Raw genomic sequence first — 21,213 nt, forward strand, 5'->3', positions numbered from 1 at the left:
AATTTGCGTGATTGCCTTTGCAAGTCAGGCCAAATTTCAGGCAAAAATATCTGAAATTTTGCTTTGATAAGGCTACACTTCATGCAAAACATTCTGAAGTTCAAACTTCAGACATAAATTTTTGCTACTTCAGACATAATTTTTTGTTACTTCAGGCCCGTATGCCTGAAGTTACCCAAAAAGTGGGTACGCTTGCAATGTTTTTTGCAAAGCGGGTATAGGTTAAAATGTGACCCAAAAACTGGGTATATATGCAAATCCCCCTTAAATTTTAATAGCTCATATTTTTGCCCATTGATAGAAAATGGCCCTCCGACCCAAACATATTACATCTAATAGCCCGAAATATCTATTTTGTATATTGTTTGTATTGGGACACTCTATTTTGTATATTTGTTGTATAGTGACAGTCTATTTTGTATATTTGTTGTATAGTGACAGTCTATTTAGTATATATTTTGTATAGTGACAGTCTATTTTGTATATGTTTTATATAGTGACACTTATTGTATATAAATTATACAATGACGGTCTATTTTGTATATTTTTGTATAGTGACAGTCTATTTTGTATATTTTTTGTAGACCCAAAAACTGGGTATAGATGCAAATCTCCCTTAAATTTTAATAGCTCATATTTTTGCCCATTGATAGAAAATGGCCCTCTGACCCAAACATATTACATCTAATAGCCCGAAATATCTATTTTGTATATTGTTTGTATTGGGACACTCTATTTTGTATATTTGTTGTATAGTGACAGTCTATTTTGTATATTTTTTGTATAGTGACAGTCTATTTTGTATATATTTTGTATAGTAACAGTCTATTTTGTATATGTTTTGTATAATGACACTTATTGTATATAAATTGTACAATGACGGTCTATTTTATATATTTTTGTATAGTGACACTTATTGTATATAAATTGTACAATGACGGTCTATTTTGTATATTTTTGTATAGTGACAGTCTATTTTATATATTTTTTGTATAATGACAGTCTATTTTTGTATATATTTTGTATAGTGACAGTTTATTTTGTATATATATATTGTATAGTGATTTAACACAATTAGTAAACACAATTGTGTAATTGAAATAATCGTCAAACAACACGTTACCTCATTAAAACTGAAATTAATTCACAGGCAAGACAAATAAGCATAAATAAAGCAAAATAGAATACTTCATTGATATAAATACAATCTACTAAGCACATTAATTTCTTGGTTGCATCAATTTAACGTAACTGTACTACTTACATTAATCCTAAAGCCACATAAACTAAAAACCCACCTAAAATAGCAAAGTATATGTCTGTCACACGTGCCACCTATATAAAAGCCACGCCAGTTGTGCTTTTTTAGATGACAAAAATTAGTGAGTGCCTCGTTGATCTCTATGTAGCCCATGCTCACCACTTCTCTTTTGAACTTTCTTGAGAATAACACCAAACAGTACACACACTCTCACAAAAATAAAAATAAAACTTAAAAAGAGAAACAATTCAGTCTCTCTCTTTCTCTCTTTAAGCTTATCAGCTACCTTTATCCATATCCAAGAACATCAATGGGCGAGGTTTGCTTTGCTCTTTAACCCTTTTCGTTTTTTTTTTTTTGGTTTTTTTGTTTGGGATTTCTGATTTTTTTTGTTATAGGAAAAGAAGAAGAAACCATAAGAAGTGACACAATTTATATAGTGATGGCGATTCGCAATCTTCAAATTGAAACAAGAAATTAAGCCCTATGTGGTTGGTGCTAAGAGGTCTGTTCTGTATTAGGTATTTTGCTGGCACATTGCAATTAGAGATTGAGCATCGTTTGGTCATGATTTAGTAGTGATTTACTCAGAAAATATACAGTTCTTCCTCACTTGAAAAATGCTAAAAACCAATGAGAACGCTAACCAATGCAAAAGCCACACGCGCCGCCCCATCTCGCTAAAAACCTTAAAGAACTATGTTTCCGGGAACTCGCCTGAGTTCACAAGCTTCCTCTGATTCAAGTTCACGGGGAATGAAAAGTCCATTTTTGGATGAACCAAATGAAGGTATTTAGCCTTCATAAACAGGGAAGAAGGATTCTGCTTGAGAAAATGGGTTACACTCACAGATTTCAGCTTCTTGAACTGCTCATTGAAGATCTTAAATTTCTGCTTCGTATCTTAGATTTCATTTTTCTATTTTGGAACTTGAGTTGGAATTGGAGAAGAGAGGTTTTTGGATGAAGGACAGAACTGTGTTTCCGTGATAGTTGGATCGGTGGCTAGCCTTTTAATTAGTTTTGGGCTATAAAATACATTCTATTATGACTAGCGGCTGATATTAGTTTCTAGCGGCCGGCCAGAAGTTTGCTCAAAATTTTTAGTCTTATAACTTGTTAAAAATTGTTAGCGTTATATATAAAATTTATTGGAACATCAATAAAAAATGATTATTTTTGTCTACCTTTTTTTTAGACGACAAAAAAGAAAACTTGAAAACAACATTTTATAGAAAAAAAGAGCAACAGACAACACTCATTTCATTGTACGCGGTAATATTTATTGTTGAAAATTATTGGAATAATATTACAGTGTCTAATATAAAATTCTAGGCCCGCTATGATTCTTATTATAATATTATTTGCCAGATTCTATGTTTTAAAAGGACAAAATACAAATACTAAAATACTACAATATGAATGGAGTCCATCAGCCTTATCAGTTGAGAAACCATGGGTACTACTCAGCAGCAGTGGGGGTATTCTAATCTTTTTCAAATCATCTTCTTGCTCAATATCTAGTGAGCGGATACTACACATCTCTTTCACTTTTTTATTTTCACTTAAGAATGTTTTCATTATATGTAGTGATTTACAAGTGGATAAAGTTTTATCTATCCAATCCAGTATCTTTCTCTTCGTCAATTTCCAATCGATGAATCCATATTCCTTCGATCCAACAGCAAGGAATTGCACCTGAGAGCTTCACTTTTAGGCTTTTTTTTTTGTCTATATCTTCTAAATTGGGATTCTTGGGGTCTTCATCATTTGCATGCACCAAAGGAATAAATTCAGTGTCTTGCTATCCTAACATGGCATTTTACTATAAGGTGAAGTGTAATATTTTCATCCAAAATAATACTTGAGTTTCCTTGCTTGAAATTTTTAAGATATTTTTGTGTTATTTTGAGGTTATTCCTAAAATTCATGTAATAGAGACATTCATATATCAAAGTTCAAGAAAAGATAGTCACCTTAAGTAAAAAAATTTAGAGATTCTTCTGAAATATCTATTAGATGAAAAAATTGTTGCTATATAAAATTTTATTTTATTTATGTGCATTCTTTGTATTAAAATTATTATGAGAGTGCAATTATTCAACTTTACTTGTCCTACAGAAATCATGGCGGACAAGGTAACATTGAAAATTCATTATGGAGAATTTTTTGGATTGCATCATGTCTTAAACTATGAAGGAGGAAGGGGAGAGGAAGGGGAAAGGTACAGCCCGCACATAATATAGATCCTCATAGTTTGTCATACATAGAGTTTTTGGCTATAATGAAAGAACTTGTTTATTGTGAAAATTGTCTTATATATTATAATACGCCTAACCAAGATATTGTTGATGGATTGGTGTTGTTGACTTCTGATAAAATGGTATTAGAGATGGTGAAAACCCATAGAAATACTTGATACTTTTGAGTTGTATGTTGAGGAGAACTTGATGGATTTTGGAGGAAATATTGAAACTGCGGGTGAAGTTGACTCTTATGATGCAGGGAGATAATACACAAGGAGAGGGAGGTGTAGTTGTGTATATGATAAATGAACCAGCTGAAAATAACATTGAAGAGGATAAAATAGTGACTTAGATAAAACATATTCACCTGAGAGCGATGAAGAAAATAATTTTGAAGATGACTTCGAATACTTCGCAGACGGTGATAATCTTAGCGACTCATTTGAAGATATAAGTAAACTTTAAAAGAATAATCTCAACCCAGAAATTACAATAGATATTGATGAGTCATATATTGACCACACGATAATTAAAAATATCCATAATTACTCATATTATAGAAGATCCGATGGTCTATCTGAAGAAGGTGTTCGGAGTGATTCAGATGACTTAAGTGGTGATTATGAGACAAAGTGTGATGCTCCTAATAAGGATATTGAATGGCTTAATGAAGAGATTGATATGGAAAATCCAATGTTGTTCACAGGTTTGGGTTTTTCTTCAGTTTAACAATTTAGGAAGGCTAGCTCTTAGACAACATGCAATAAAGAATGGGTTTGAAGTTGGATTCGAAAAAAATAAAAGTGATAGTCACTGCACATTGTAAAAGATTGTGTGGATGAAGAATTCATGCTAGCTATTTGAAAAAGACTATTGCATTTCAGATTAAAACTTTTTATGGAATGCCCCACAGGTGCACTTAGACATTCAAGAATAAAATTGCCAATTCTACTTGGGTTGCCAAAAGGTTCATGAAGGATCTTCTTGATGCACCAAACTGGAGCATACAAGGTTTTAGAAGAACTGTAAAGAGAAAATGTGGTATAATAATCTCTAAAAAGTAAGGGTATAGAGCGAGAAAAACAGCAATTGGGTGGATTAAGGGTAATTTTTATAAGCAATTTCATAGAGTCATGGATTATTGTGAAATGGTTTTGAAGCAAAATCCAAGTTTTGCAGCATTCTTATGCCTTGACAAATATTCATTGCAACAACCACCTTATTTCAAGAGAGTGTTCATCATGTTTTCTGCTTTGAGAGAAGGGTTTATGTCATGTTGTAGAGCTATGATTGGCTTAGATGCATGTTTCTTAAAAGGCCCTTTAGGATGGCGGCAACTTATGGCAGCTATGGATGGACTTTTATGTCTGACAGACAAAAGGTACGCATCTATCGCTTTATACATAAACTTATCTCTCTATTTTTTCCTTTTTCCCCGAGCTAATATTGTATAATTTACTTTGTAGGGTCTCCTTGAATCCTTTAAGAAAATCATGCCAAATGTTGATCACAGGTTCTGTGTTAGGCATATGTATGCCAATTTCAAACTTAGGTTCAAAGATTAAAAAAAAAAACTGAAAGGCTTGATGTGGCTGCAGCTAGATCATATGCTATTGTAGATTTTGAAAAGTATAAGGAATTGATCAAGAAAGAAAATAAAGAAGCTCATTGATGGTTATCATAAATTGGAGCCAACTAGTGGAGTAAGTCAGCTTTTTCAACATTGCCAAAATGTGATATGTTGAGCAATAATATCTGTGAAATCTTTAACCACTGGATTCAAGAAGCCAGAGACCAACCAATACTAACCATGTTGGAGATCGTTCGAAGAAAGATGATGTGTAGGTTGCAAGAAAGATGTGAATGGATTAAAGATTACGATGGACTAGTTTGTCCAAGGATAATGGAGATTGATGAGACCAAAGAACAAACTTTATATTGTGGACCAATAGAAGCTGAAAATGGAATTTGGGGGGTTCATGAAGGGTTGAAAATATACGTGACAAAACTCAAGGAAAAGGTATGTACTTGTAGAAAATGGGATGTAACAGGTATACCATGTAGACACGGAGTTAGCGCCATAATGACTGCTCGTCGTGAACCAGAAGACTTTGTACATCCATTTTACCATGTTTCGACATTCAAGAAAGCTTATTCTGGGACAATTATTCCAATACCAGATCAATCACAATGGGACATTGCACATGGTGATCCTATTCTACCACCTGAATCTTAAGATAATAGACCCGTATAAAGACCAAGAAAGAGCAGGAAAAAAGGTATAGATGAACTAATAAATCCCAACAAGGTGAGGAAGTTTGACTATCCTCATGAATGCAGCAACTGTCATGAGATCGGACACAATAAAAAGACATGCAAAAATCCCAGCAAGCCAAGGCAAAAAAGAACTGTTCAGGTATTTTTCTTGATTAGCTTAAGCTTTTTATTTTTTCTCTCTTTTTTTTAATGATTTTAAGCTACTTGTCACAACTCGTTCTTTTTTATACTTGATTTGGCTTTTCTTGGTGTTCAATAGAATAATGGAAGAGGTGCTAATAGTGTCAATGAGCTTAATAAGTTGGTCACTAATCCTAGAGGATGAGAAAGAGGAATAGAAAGAGAGATAAATAATATAAGCTATGGTAGAGCAACAACTAGAGGCGGGGGAGCAATTACATTGTAGTCCATGAACGGTAGAGGCAGGGACAGAGGAAGAGCGAGAGGAATGGGAAAGCAAAATAAACATGGTCCATATTGTGGAATAGGGAACTGGAATGGTATCGGAATGTCAAACATGAACCAATTTGTACTGGCCTCATAGGTAATAATAGGATTCATATCATATGTTAATAATAGATGTTTTATCAATAATTTTCTACCCTAATTATAATTTTTGGTTTTCAAGTTTCAACCACCTAGACCAAGTCAAATTTCTTCTTCAGCTACACAACTTGGAACATCTCAATTGCACAAGCAACCAACACCTTTTGTAGATGCTTGTATGGGTCAAAATCTGCTTTCATTAAGATTTGACATGAAGCAGTGTCGTAGAAAGCAATATGGTCGAGGTCGATTAGTAGGTAACGAGACTCGTAGCCGAGTAGTCAACAACGGCCGAGGTCGAGTGCTAACGACTAGTTTTGTCATAGAATATTTAGGAGAATATTCTTGGTGTCTGTACTTTTAGGGTTGACTAGGGAATGTCCCAGATAAATAAAAAAAGAAATAGGGAGAAGAGGAGATCCTCAAAGAAGAACATTCTTGTAAAAGCAGATTTTTACTCTAGAGAAAAGACAACCGTTACCTTTCTAAAGAGATTCGATTGTCTACTATTCCACACTTTTTCCATTAGATCCAAGAAAGGTCACGATATTCTAGTATTTTATCTATCATTCATCATTGTCAGAAAGAAGAATCATCCACCTCATTCAATATTGGCTGAATCATTCTCCTTATTTACTTTAATGCCACTTACCAACATTTATTGCATAGTATTCTCCCATCATTAACAATCTTGAAGCGTTGAATATATATCACACTTAATCCTCTCTCGACACTGCCCTTACGTGATTAGTGTTAATTGATTACAGATCTGAAGTCATTATCATTAACTAGATTTAGCCCTCCACCACATAATATTAATTAGTTTAATCAAAAGTCTATATTTTTTTATCAAACAAGGCTATTTTCTCAACTCAAGCGTCACCAACGGGACGAGTTGTGCAAAATAGTGTAGGAAACTCATCTAGTGAGTAGGATAGCATCATGGACTTTGCATCTAGGATGTTCATTGATTAATAGTCCAAATTGTGATAGATCATCTAATTTTTTCAATTTCTGTTACAATTAAAGTTCTTTGGTATTTATATTTAATCAAGGCATATATATGCGTTGGAATAACTGAATTTGCATGGTCATGATATTTGTTTAATATATTCAATGAGTCAGTGGCTGCTCAAGCACATATGTGGCCTAAAGTCAAAGTTTAACGTGAGGCCTAAATTTTTTTTTTAAAAGTTATGATATATATTTCTATTTGAAGTCTATTCTTCTAGATTTTTAAGATGCTAAGTTGTTAATAATATTTTTATAATTAATTTTTTTGAATAATTTCTTTTCAACTAATATAGCAACCTATTTAATCTTTATTGGGACATTATTGATCTTAGCTAAGATCAATAATGTTAATTTTGAAAAACTTCTTTCGATGGGGCAAATGTTATGGGAAATGTTAATATTATTCTATAAGCAATATAAATATTTGGAAAAGAAAAGTCTTTTTATTTAATTGAGTATGTCAATTAGAGTACCATCTTTAACTTATACTATGTCCCTTGTCAAATCAATTTTAATTCACGTGTTAAATATCCATACTATCCGTTTTTTAGTAAGCCAAACAGTTGCTGTATTTACATAGCAAAATAAATTCTCATTTTATATGAGAAAAAGGTATTAAATATTTTTTTAAAATACCTATAAACCTATTATATTTAAAAAATGGGGCCTTCCAAATTTGGGGGCCTAAGGCACTTGCCTTATTAACTACAACATTAGAGCCGGCACTTCAATGAGTGATTGAGTTTACTCCAACATGTTCATTGTTATCCTTTGATACTTATATTTGGGAATGAAAAATATTTCAGTATGTTCATTTTTTTTTTAAGTTACTGGGAATGTATTAGTGCTTTGGGAATGTATTAGTGATTTTTCCTTTTTAAACTTTGTTCTTGTGGTCATGTGGTATGGACTACATTTTTCAGTATGTTCATTATTCGTTATGGGGTGCCTTATAGAATGGTCTAAAGCCATGTAAAGGCAGACACATTCTACTATGATTAAAGTATGTGGAATTTCTTGTGAGGTGCCATTTTGTTCATTCCGGGATTTAAGGGAACAAATCTGAGTACTCTTGCTATAGGGACAAAAGCTCTAAGGGAGAGCTGAGATGCCCTTGAAATTTACTTCATCTTTTGAGTACAAGGGGTTATCGTTCCTATTCAAAAGGTAAAGGGGTATAGTTTTTTAACCTTTAAAAATTAAGGGGTACATTGGATTGCATAAAGGGGTTGTCGTTCTCGTTCAAGATGTGAAGGGGTATAGTTTCTCAAATCTTAAAGTTTAAGGGGGTAAACTGAATTTTACTCTCAAAATTCAAACGGATGAATGTATGGTTCGATTTTATGGCAATTTGAGAGACAAATTTAATTTGCTCCGATAGGAAATAGTATACAGTACGCAGATAATAATGATGAAAAACCGTTGCTAGACCAGCATGCTTATTTGAGATGAGAAAAACATAGTTGTGGTACGACCCAAATGAGTAATGGGAAGTGGGCTAGTCCCCCAAAATGCCCGTAAGTTCCTTTGCCATTGGGGACAAAAATCTCCTTTGATTTTAAACCAACAAAGAAAACTAATTGTATTTCGATTTAAGAAGAATATTTAATGTCACCATGTCTCTCGGCAGAATTTACCAAATTAAATAGCCTTTTTGAAGGCCGCTAATTATATTTTGTTTGAGAAGAAAAATTACAGAAAAGATTGTTTCCATTAATTTCTATTTCCTAACATAATTTTTGGAAACAATTTAAATCTTTGATACATCCCCTACATAATTTTAAATCTATACATAAATTTACATGCATAACATTCCTTGATATAGTAGGTGTATATATTTGATTGAGTTTTCTTAACATTAAAATTTTATAGTTCTATGACTTTCCCCTATACAGTCAAACTACTCCATCGTTATTTTTTCTTAAAATTAAATTTACAAGTAACCTTTTCTAATGTTCATACAGTACGCTTTTCTTTTCCTTTTCAATTTAGGAATTAGGTTTACCAAGAGTCCAATCCTTATATATTTAGAATTAAGAAAAGATTTAGAAATTTCAATAATTGTTACTTCCTCCGATCCACAATAAGTGATCAATTTACTTTTTTATTTTAGTCCAAAATAAGTGTCCATTTATATAATCAAGAAAAAATTTAATTTGTTTTTACTCTTTTACCCTTACGTGCATATCCCTAAAAAGTTTTCTTACTCCTCACATTAATATTTAATTAAGGGTAATTTAGTTATTTTTGTATAGAATTTAGTATTTTCTTAATGGAAGTGACTAAAGTAAACTGGTCACTATTGTGGTAAATAGGAAAAAGACTTTCCTTTCCTTTCCTTTCCTTTCTAGGATTAAAAATTACTGTGAAACACTATATAAACCGTAACATGCTTGAGGAATAATCAAGCAATTTATTCCAACATCGATCTTTTCTCATTCCGAATTTTAGAGAAGAACGAAGAGATGATCTGGAATCTGAGAAGCAGAAAGCTATAATCCATGAAACTAAGGAAGCAGTTGAGAAGATTGTAAATATGCGGTTGAGTAAGGTTCCAACACAATCTCGAGAGTTGAAGTTTATTAAGTACAAGCGTAATTCCAAGCAATCTGCAGCAGCTTTTAAGGAGAGGATTATTAAGATGGTGGAGTTATTTTCACTTGCCCAAATTCAAGCACAAGAAGATCCCTAGCGCCGCCTCTGCTTCACCACCTGTGCCGGTTATGCATTCTCCTCCTCGTCCTGTTACATTGAAGGATCAACAGGATTGGAAGATTCCGCCTTGTATATCAAACTAGAAGAACCCAAAAGGTTACACAATCCCCCTTGATAAGCGCCTTGTTGCTGCTAATGAGGCTGTAAAGATCAATGATAATTTCGCAAAAATATTAGAGGCTTTGTAAGTTGCCGAAGAGAAAGCCAGAGAACCCATTGCAATGCGGGAAAAGATTCAGAGAGAGATGATGATGAAAGAGATGCAACTTAAGGAGTTGGCTCGCAAGGCAAGAACTGAGAGAACTACTGCTGTGGATTATGATATCGCAACAGAAGAAACGCGATTAAAGAGAAAGAAGATATGTGAGGAGCGACGTCGGGAGAGGAGATTGGAAGCAAAAGATGCTAAGAAGAGTAAGATGAGTAGAGATAGAGATCGTGATGTTAGCGAAAAAGTGGCTCTTGGGATGGCTTCTAGTACTAGCAAATTATCAAGAGGAGAAGAGGTTATGTATGACCAGAGATTGTTTAACCAGGAAAAAGGGATGGATTCTGGATTTGGATTTGCCAATGATGATGCCTACAATGTCTATGATAAAGGCTTTTTTTACTGCTCAGCCAACTCTTTCTACTCTATACAAACCTAAGAAAGATTATGTTGATGCTGATATGTATGGAGTTGCTGATGAGCAGATCGTCAACACACATCGGTTTAAGCCTGACAAGGCATTTGCTGGAACATATGAGAGGGCTGGTCCAAGTGTGGAATTTGACAAGGAAGCTGATCCATTTGGTTTGGACCACTTCTTTACTGAAACCATGGCAAATATTGGGGTAACCATTAAGACCAGTCAAGGTTTGCTAAATTTGAATATTTGATCAATTTTGGACACAACATAAACTTTTGTGGTTCTTTCCTTTCTTTGGTTGTACTAGTATTTTGTGTTACTAATCTTGGCACGGGGTTATGCAGAACTTTTCCTATGTATGTCGTATTTACATAAATTAAAAAAATAAATAAGAAATATTTAATATCATTTTCCCACAAGCCAAAAGCCTTGGCCCAATGGTTTAGTTTAATATTAGTATAAACATTTAATATATAAAATCCAATTTTCTCAGTTCTCTATTGGGGCTACTTATTCATTTGTTCATGTCTTTTAAGAGACAGATGAGTTAAAATTTGATGCTCTAGTCGACAAGCAGCACTGCAGCAGGACAACTATAGTTTCAGAAATATGTAATTTCGTTTTCCTTTCTGTTCTACCATTTAGTTAACAAAATTGTAGTATTGCACATACCAAACTCCAAAGTGAACAATAGGTTGTAACTTTTAAGAGTTAAACAGTACTACTTATCATTTAAACATCAAAACCTTCCAAGTATTTTATCATTTAGACGTACTCTCTGCATCTGATATTACAGATGCTCTGTGAAGTTTAGTAAGGTCATATGCGGCGCCAGGGGCGTTTATAGTGTGATAATAACTAATGTCGTGCGATAATTTCATATATTTTGACGTTATTTACCCTACTTGCTTGTTGTTTGGATGCTAATTTGTGCGACAATTGCGCTTAACAGAGCTTATTTAACGTGTAAGAATGCTTGGACATGAATTGGGTAAATGTTGCACGAAATGGAACCTCAGAGCTACAAAATGGAGCAATAAAAGAAGATGTGCAAGGCAATGAAAAGTCATGGCCATAGACAGTGCAAGACATTGTGCCTCGCGCAGAAATATTGATGCCCCAGACAGTGCCTCGCCCCGACGATGCTATCCGAGCCAATTTTAATTCCTCACTAGTTTTGGACATGTAGACTTCGGCCCCAACCATATAAATACCTCTTAAAGTTAGTTTTTGAAGGATTAGACATCATTAGAGAGGCAAGGGACCTAATGAGGCAAGAACACACGAAGAGCAAGTCGGAGAATTCTTCTACGAGTTTTTCACTTTCTTTTTCCTATTTTCATTATTGGTTATGAATTCTAGTATTGTAGTTTGCATACTATTATGAATAGCTAATTTGTTATCTAGGGTTTTGATGAAACCTTTTGTAGGATGAATTCTTGATACGTTTTGATATAACTGAGTCTTTGAATTTTTCTATTTGTTCAACTATGTGCTTATTTTAGTTAATTGAAGAGCTCTCAATTAACGGTGTCTATTTATTATATATTGCTTGAAAATGAATACATATTTAGGTGGTTATTGAATAACGTCACTTCTAACGTATATGAGAGATCAATATAGCTAGTTTAAAAGCGGGATTAGAGATAACGAAACTTTAACGTGATCATAGTGAGCGGTGAAAAAGTGCGAGCTAGCGTAATTCGAGAGAATATGAGTAGTACATTGTTGTAGTTGCTCGAGAGAGAATTACGATAAGTCAAGTGCTCATGATCAGTAGAGGATAATTAGGCGATATTATAGGAGACGTAGCGAGAAGGATTCCGACAATTGAGGAAATTATAACTCTAGGTCTCCTTAATCTTGTCCCCAAAATCTTAGTATCTTTAGTTGTTAATTTACTATTTTAATTTGCTAGTTAATTAGTAAGAAAATTGAATCTTGATATTTATAAATTAGGAGTTGTTCGAGCTTGTATTCTTAGTGATACTTAACAGTTACAGCAAAACCTTAATTTTCTGTAGGATTCGACTTCGGACTTTTAGACCGGATTATATTTGCAGCGACCACTTATCCATTTTAGGACTAGAGTTGGGCGTGATTAAATTTTGGCGTTGTTGCCAGGGAACTAACAGTGTAGTTGTAGCTCTACATATTACTAGGTTTCAAGTTTGAACTTTTATTTTTATTTTTTTTTATTATTTTTTTTTATTATTTTACTTATTGATTTGAGAAACATGACGTCTTGGAATTATGGAAGTTTAGGTTTTGGTAATTTTAATTTTTGATCCGTGTACATATTGTGAAGGAAATCACCCGTGGCAAAATTTTCAAAACGTTCCCGAGAGCGAGTTATGTGCACCTACTCAATCTTATTTGTGGAATGTGTGTGATGTGTGTGGTGATCAAAATGGTCACTTTCATGGTTGTGCTTATAGTTTTTATCCTCCTCCAACCCCTTACTATGATGGTTCTACTTTTTCTTGTGAAGTTAATAGGAATAAAGAACCTGCGGATGCGGACCTGAAGGTGATCATTGATATGTTAAAGTGCCTTTTGGAACAAAATAATGAGAAACAATTGTAGATACAAAGGAAAGAGGCAACTATTCGCAACTTGGAGGCTCAAGTGAGTCAAGTGGTTGAAGCTTTTAATACTCAGCAAGCCAATTTTGGGGATAGTAGCCAAGAAGAGCGTGAATTTGAGATGCTAATTGAGGAGGTCAGAGTAGAACATCAACAACCTAGCCAATTACAATTTCAGGATGTCGATGTTGAAGAAGTGAGACTAGAGTCAGCCAAGGACATTGAGGATATAAATTTTGTTGACTCTAGTATCATTGATGTTGAGGATGTTGAAAGTCTTGAAGTTCATGTGTTTGAGCGCATTGGTCCTCACTCCAATATTTTTCTACATTAAAATTGGATGATGATATGAAAATAGAGTCATCCGAGCCGATTGAGCAGTCAAGGAATGAGGAACAAGGTGCCTACATTCTGGAATTTTTCTTGCCTCAAAGATAGGATTACACTCCTCATGTAAAGGCCAAGAAGTACAGAATACTGCTTTATTTCCTAGGGCCAGCTCGAGTGTTTCCACCACCCTTGGAGCATTACCGAAAGCTTGAATCAAAACTTGGGATTCAATTCATAAGCTTGCAGTGAAGGCAGAAAGTGGTTCACGTCATGCCGCAACGTTAAATCAGGCGCATGTTGGGAGGCAACCCAACTTTACTGCTTTCTTTTATTTTTAGATTTTTTTAAATTATTTTCTTATTGTATTATTTTTGGTAGTGTCGTTTTTGAGTTTTTAGGAGCATGGGAAGCATAGCTATTGGAAGGATGCAACAACAAGCTAGATGATTAGAACTAAATGTGGGGTGCCTGTACAAAGAAAAATATCCGGGAGAAGTCTAAGTACCCCATGAACTGCTAGTGCTTCAGACTTTAGCCTACCAGGGAGTTTCTTTTACCCTCTTATTATTTATGTTGGGCATTGGGGACAATGCACAAGTTTAAGTGTGGGGTGAGGAGATTGTCTGGATAACTTTCTATGTTATGTTAGTTGTATTAGTTTAATTGATAATTTTTTTTTAGAAAAAAAAGACTTTTCCCAACTATGTATCCCCAAGACAGTTTTCTTGAGGGATTTAAAGTATAAACAAAAAATACAAAAAAAATTAGAAAATACAAAAACGTGTCTTTTTTTTTTTTTCTAGGTAGTAATAATCCCCCGTGATTTTTCTTCGTGCCTCGATTCTTTTACATGATATGTAACTTGAACCGGGTAGTAGTTTTTATTTATTTATTTTTAGAGTAGTATGTAGGAAATAAAGGAGAAGAAATGATGTGATTCGCGTCTTTTGACTTGTTTGATGGTTGCATACTTAGGTTATGGCATGTGTATCATCTTCCCTTAGTTTTAAATATATGATGATGTCTTAGTAAAAATGAATAGCATGTGGCATAACTCTTATGTCTCGGTTGCTTTACTTGTGTTCACTTTGCACTTTATGCTTAATATATCTCTTGGCTTTATGAATACTTGTTTGATTGAGAGTCTGAATGGGACTGTCCTTAAGGAGTCATGTTCCATGTGTGAAGTGAGTTCTTTGTATAGTTCATGTTATTGCATTTGAGTCTAGAACTTACTCGAAATACGTCTTGATGCGAAATCCTAGGTGTTACTCGGTTTGAAAAGTGATGTTAGGCTTTCTTTGATCTTTTTGAGTTTTGTTGCTTATCACAAATAAAATCATCCCTAGATACCATTTTGAGCCTATAAGTCTTTCTTTTGGCACCCGCATTTCAAGCCTATCCCCTTTTGTTCTTAATTGATTTATTTTGATCCTTACACCTCTTATAGAACTTGAATTGTAAAGAGAGCGCTAGAAAGATCTAATGAGGAAACTTGGGGTAGCTTTTTAGTGGAACCAATAGAAAGAAGAAATATGCACTTGTACTTTAAATAAAAGTCCACTAGCGGCAAGGCAAAAATACAAAAGAAAAAAAAATAAATGAATAAATAAAGGTTTCTTATTTTTTTGCTGGTGGATATGATCTGAAGCAGTGCGTAAAGAAGAAGGAAAAATATTCTGGGGTGAGCTATATTGTGATGATTGAAGTGGATTGAAGAATTTTGCACTTAAAGTTGAATACGTGATGTGTTAAAGTAATTAGGAGGGTTAGTCACTATATCCTAAATATATCCTACCCGTCCCTTAGCCCATATTACAATCATAATAAAGCCCTAGTTGATTTTGGACCGAGCGGGCCTACATTAGTAGATGTTTACATAATGTGCAAGCTTATGGTACCTTTTGCGTGCATGTGACTTCTTTCAGAGAGTGAGAGATTTTTCTTCATATGTGTGAGTCCTTAAAATATATTCGATCGTGTGATTTGGATGTGTGGACTGCTTACTCTTTATTTTATTGTGAGTGCACATAGTTTCACAAAGGATAGATAACATTATTAGACCTCTCTGTTAGATTAAGTATTCAAGCCTCGGGTGCAGTGTGACATTGAGTTAGTTTTCGAGGCTGGGATTGTTATAATCATGTTGTTCTTGTATTGGATGTTTTGAAATTGGGCATAAGTATGGGAAGTGTATTTTGACAGCATATGCTAAAACTTAGTTGTTTCTATCAACCATGGTCATATGTGTAGTGTGTTGTAAATGTGTGGCTTGTTGGGTCCTTGAAGAGGAAGTGTTTAGTTGGTTGACTAGAGGGCAAGAAACATTTAAGTGTGGGGTGTTGATGTCGTGCGATAATTCCTTATATTTTGACGTTATTTACCCTATTTGATGCTAATTTGTGTGACAATTGCGCTTAATAGAGCTTATTTAACGTGTAGGAATGCTTGGACATGAATTGGATAGAAGTTACACTAAATGGTACCTCAGAGCTATAAAATGGAGAAATAAAAAAAGAAGTGCAAGGCAATGAAAAGTCATGGCCATAGACCGTACAAGGCATTGTCCAGGGCACTGTCATTGACGCCCCAGATAGTGCCTCGCATAGAAACATTGGCGCCATAGACAGTGTCTCGCACAGAAATATTGGTGCCCCAGACGCTGTCTCGCACCGACGATGCTATCCGGGCCAATTTTAATTCCTCACTAATTTTGGACATGTAGACTTCGATCCCAACCATATAAATACTTTTTGAAGGGGGAGACATCATTAGAGAGGGAATCGACCTAAGGAGGCAAGAACATACAAGGAGCAAGGCGGGGAATTCTTCTACGAGTTTTTCACTTTCTTCTTCCTATTTTCATTATTGGTTATGAATTCTAGTATTGTTGTTTTGCATACTATTATGAATATCTAATTTGTTATCTAGGGTTTTGATGAAACCTTTTGTAAGATGAATTCTTGATACGTTTTGATATAATTGAGTCTTTGAATTTTTTCTATTTGTTCAACTATATATATGTTTATTTTAATTAACTGAAAAGCTCTCAATTAACGGTCTATTTATTATGTATTGCTTGAAAAGGAATACATATTTAGGTGGTTGTTGAATAACGTCACTCCTAACGTATATGAGAGATCAATACGATAGATTTAAAAGCGGGATTAGAGATAACGATGTTTTGACGTGATCATAGTGAGTGGTGAAAAAGTGCGAGCTAGTGTAATTCGAAAGAATATGACTAGTACATTGTTGTAATTGCTCGAGAGAGAATTACGATAAGTCGAGTGCTCATGATCAGTAGAGGATACTTAGGCGATATTATAGGAGACGTAGCAAGAAGGATTCCGACAATTGAGGAAATCATAACTCTAGGTCTCATTAATCTTGTCCCCTAAACCTTAGTATTTAATTTTCTAGTTAATTAGTAAGAAAACAGAATTTTGATATTTATAAATTAGAAGTTGTTCGAACTTGTATTCTTAGTGATACTTAACAGTTACAGCAAAATCTTAGTTCTCTATTGGATTCGACTTCGAACTTTTAGACCGGATTATATTTACAGCAAATTCTTTTTAATACTAAAGTTGGGCATGATCAATAATCGCGGAAAATAACCATCTCATGTTTGGTTGGCTTAAATGTTTTGGAAAACATTTTCCTTATGAACTCATTTTCCTCCAATTGGAGGAAAATATTTTCCCTATCAAAAGAAGGGAAAACATTTTCCAAAACCCATTCTCAACTTTCCCCACCCTATTCCCCACCTTCACCAACTCACCCCACACCCCCACACTCACTCACCTAACCTCACCCCACGCCTACCTACCCCACCCCTTCTCTCCAAATATTTTTTTTTTCAAATTTTAGTTTTTTTTTTCGTTACGACCCACCCTACTACCCCCACAAAAAAATTATTTTTTTACCTTATTTTTTTTTTATAATTTCAAATTTATATTTTTCGTTTTTCTGCATCACCCACCCTCCTGTTAGGCCAAGTGACAAGGAGTGTAATTCCCCTTTTTTATTTTACTTTTTTTTTTGTAATTTCAAATTTCTATTTTTTCGTTTTTCTGCATCCCCCTCCCCCGGAAAAAATATTTTTTTATATATTTTCAGTTTTAGTTTTTTTATTTTTCGGTTTACAGGTTCGAAATTTACAAGTTCCAAAGTTATGAGTTCGGAGGCTTATGTGTTTGGAAGTTTACGAGTTTAGAAATTATAAAGTTTACGGGTTCAAAATTTTGCGGTTTCAAAAGTTTAGCGTTTCAGAAGTTTATGAAATTTGTGGGTTCGGAAGATTATTGGTTCGAAAGTTTATGGCTTCATGTTTATTATATCTATATTATTTATGAATACTCTTGAGTAGTCATTTTCTTTAATTTGCGTACCAAACATCGAAAAATGAATAAGATTACTACTTGCTTTCCAAGTTGGAAAATATTTTCCGTTATACCAAACACACCCTATATCTTTCACATTAATTACTTATATTCACAATAGCTTTAAACTAACTGTTCCTATTTTAAATTTGTTTTCCAACCGTTGCTAATTTCTTTTTACAAGCATTCGACTTTTCGTTTCACAAATCACATAGATGTATTTCAAACGAGAAGAAGAAGAGTAGTTCCAATGTTCGAGTGGTTGAAATTTTTATCCAGAAAACAGGGGATAGTAGAAGTTTTCACTATGAAAAAGTTGACGTCATTGTGATTTGTGGAACAAAGGTAAGAACGGAAATATAGACATATTCTTGCCTTCTTGGGATAGAAAGAATTCCTAATAATTAGTAAGAATCTACAATTGCACTTCATTTTTAGTCCAATTCTGACACTATTCTTACTATAATAACGTATCTTTCATTCTTCAATTATAAATGAGGAGAAGTTATGTTCTATAATTGTGTTTACCCGAAAAACGGATAGAGTTAGAATTTGTATATGGTTCTAAAAATACGTGGTATAACTTGACATGAATCGTAAAGGAAAATAAAAATATTGACTGTAAAGGATGAAAAATAAGCAAAGTTGAAAAGAGGATGATTTATGAACAAGCAAGATGAAATGATATATAAAGCTCTAAAGGATAATCTTCCAATATAGGAATGTATCAATAGTATTTTAGTTACAGTGTATGAATCACTTGATAGATCCCCCTTACAAGAATAATAGTCATCCCTCTTATAGTGGAGGGATCCTACTTTGGATATAAATAAAAATACATAGTGGGGAACTCATGATAAATCAATGTTTCCCTAGTTTCCACCGAGATTCCCTTTCTTAGTGCGGTTGTAACAGCTCTTGTCTATGAGCTCGATACTGACCTGAGCTCGATTTTGACTCGAGCTCGATATTGACTCGAGCTCGATTTTGACTCGGGGCCCGATATTAATTCGAGCTCAGTATTGGTCGATCTTTGACTCTTAAGCTCAATAACATCGCTTCACATCATAGTTCGGTTTTGGATTCGAGCTCGATAATGACTTCGAGCTCGGTATTGATCGGTCCCTGAAACTCGAAGCTCGGTAACCTGGCTTCGGATCTCATCCCGATATTATGAAGACATTTTTCGGTCCATTATGTTCCCATCTCAACCAGTCGTTCGAAGGCCGAACTCGGTTTTGACCGTATACTGATAGTCCCCTCGTTTCTCGGGAAGGATGTAGCGAGAAACGACATGATTTTCCAATAGTACGATTAGATATATACTGACGTTTGTATTGAGTTCGATCATGACGTACGTGATAGTTGTCCCATGGTTTAGTTTACCAAGGCATTTAATGCGTGTCAGACGATGGTCGGCCACTATTGATACTGAACCGACGTTGCTCAATCTATAAATATCCCCTTTCTTTACCATTTATTACTTTTACATCTCCAATCTCCAAATTTTCTAAAGTTCTTTCTTGCATCTTCTGAGCTCATCTGTAAATCGCTGGTTTTTCACTGCAAAATCTTTTTTCTGTGATTTTTACTGCAAAATCTTCCTTTAAAACATCAGATATTTGTTATCTCCTTCCTTTTTCGATCTTTAAATACAAAATGGCAAAAACATCAAAAACCATTCCTCACAAAGAAAAAGCTTCTTCTTCACAGTTTGCCGCCGTCAAAACACCGGTGGAACCATGGCCTGAAGAGTGTATTCCCGGAGCGTGTGTTCTTACCTCCGATTTTAAGGTCGACAAAGCCTCGTCGGTTCCTGGTCGATGCGAACCAGTATCGAGGTATATGTGCTCGATAACTAAGGGACATCTCGAGCAGCTGAGAAATGATTATAACTGGGAGAAAATAGAAGTAATAATCCCGGCTCCCGAAGAAGATATTACTACTTATGTGAAAGGGTTTTTAAGTGTGTATACTTACCCTTTTTCCATTGGGCCCCCTCGACCCTGTCGTTATCGCTTTTTGCCGCCAATACCAAATAACCCTAGGCCAAATCCATCCTTCCTTTTGGCGGATCGTTATTCTGAGCCGTTTTTTTGTGAACAAGATCGAGGGGATGCCTTTCACCCTCGACCATCTTATCAGACTGTACAGCCCCCGCCTCTATCGAGGTGGGCTAATAAAACTCCAGCGCCGGGCTAACAAAGTGCTCTTCTCGAGCATAGATGAGGATAAGGACCGGGGTTGGATGGGCAGGTTCGTTCTAGTGAAGACCTTCGATCTGATCTCAGCCGAGCAGATGCCATTCCTTGAGGAGTGAAACATGAAGCGTAAGTATATTTTGACTGTTAGCTTTTATTGCTTTGCTCCTTCGTTTCTTTCACCGATATCTTTTTTTTTCGTGATATAGCGGTTGCTTGGATGCTCAATGTTGTTCTCGACCTTAAGAGTTGGGTACAAGCCCTGGCTTCGACCTCTATATACGATGAGCGCTCATGGCGTGATTCGTCAAAGGGCCGATGGGAGGCAAAAAATTATGGTAAGCCTCTTTCCCATGCCTTTGTTTGGTTCGAACATAATATTTTCCATATACTTAACCAATTTTCTTGTGCGTAGGCTTGGGCAAAGATACGGTCATGAGGCCCCCATCTGGTGAGGAAGAGACTTCGGCCCCGGTTCCGAAATCGACGAAGGATAATAAGATAAAAAGGGCCTCCACTTCCGAGGATCCAGAACCCAAGACAAGGAAGGCTCGTAAGCCGAAGAGGAAAATTATCCCTCTGACCAAATAATTTGTTCGGCATCTGAGGGATGAAGAAGAAGAAGAAGAAGAAGAAGAAGAAGAAGAAGAAGAAGAAGTTCACGGGTCCGTACTGGTGGCCCGAGTGAAGAAAACCATCGATGCCCCAATGACAGCTGGATCGATGGTGGTTTATGAAGCTCTGCCTCGAACTGAGGGCATATCAGAGAAAGATTCGGGCAGAGTCCCTGAATCATTAGAGACCGAGGATGCTTCCCAGTGAAGTCAACAAACGGCGGGTATATTCGAAGGGGCCGGTCGTGAAGCTCTCCGAACTGAGGAGAATTCCCCAAGCGAGTCGCTTGGGGAAATAGTAATTAGAGAGTCGCCCATTCTCCCTGCTTTTTCCAAAGGGGCGATTCGGGAAGCCCAAGCTTTGGGGGGCCGCGAGGTAGACCGGTCTCATGAAGGGGAGGACCCCTTCC

The 21,213-nt window shown here is 35.2% G+C and overlaps 1 protein-coding gene and 1 pseudogene across 1 annotated transcript; both read left to right on the forward strand.

The window, feature by feature from the left end:
* Nucleotides 1-2,677: 2,677 nt before the first annotated feature.
* LOC107778446 (SNW/SKI-interacting protein-like) lies at nucleotides 2,678-11,114 on the forward strand (annotated as a pseudogene).
* On the forward strand, nucleotides 5,318-5,743 carry LOC142171465 (uncharacterized). Its single transcript, XM_075233822.1, has one exon. The coding sequence runs from the start codon at nucleotides 5,318-5,320 to the stop codon at nucleotides 5,741-5,743; it is 426 nt and encodes a 141-aa protein (XP_075089923.1).
* Nucleotides 11,115-21,213: the final 10,099 nt, after the last annotated feature.

Source organism: Nicotiana tabacum, chromosome 17 (assembly GCF_000715075.1).
Source record: "Nicotiana tabacum cultivar K326 chromosome 17, ASM71507v2, whole genome shotgun sequence".
Lineage (NCBI taxonomy): Eukaryota > Viridiplantae > Streptophyta > Magnoliopsida > Solanales > Solanaceae > Nicotiana > Nicotiana tabacum.

Excerpts from the sequence above, each read along its gene's own strand:
- LOC142171465 (XM_075233822.1), top strand. The coding sequence starts at position 5,318 with ATGTTGGAGATCGTTCGAAGAAAGATGATGTGTAGGTTGCAAGAAAGA.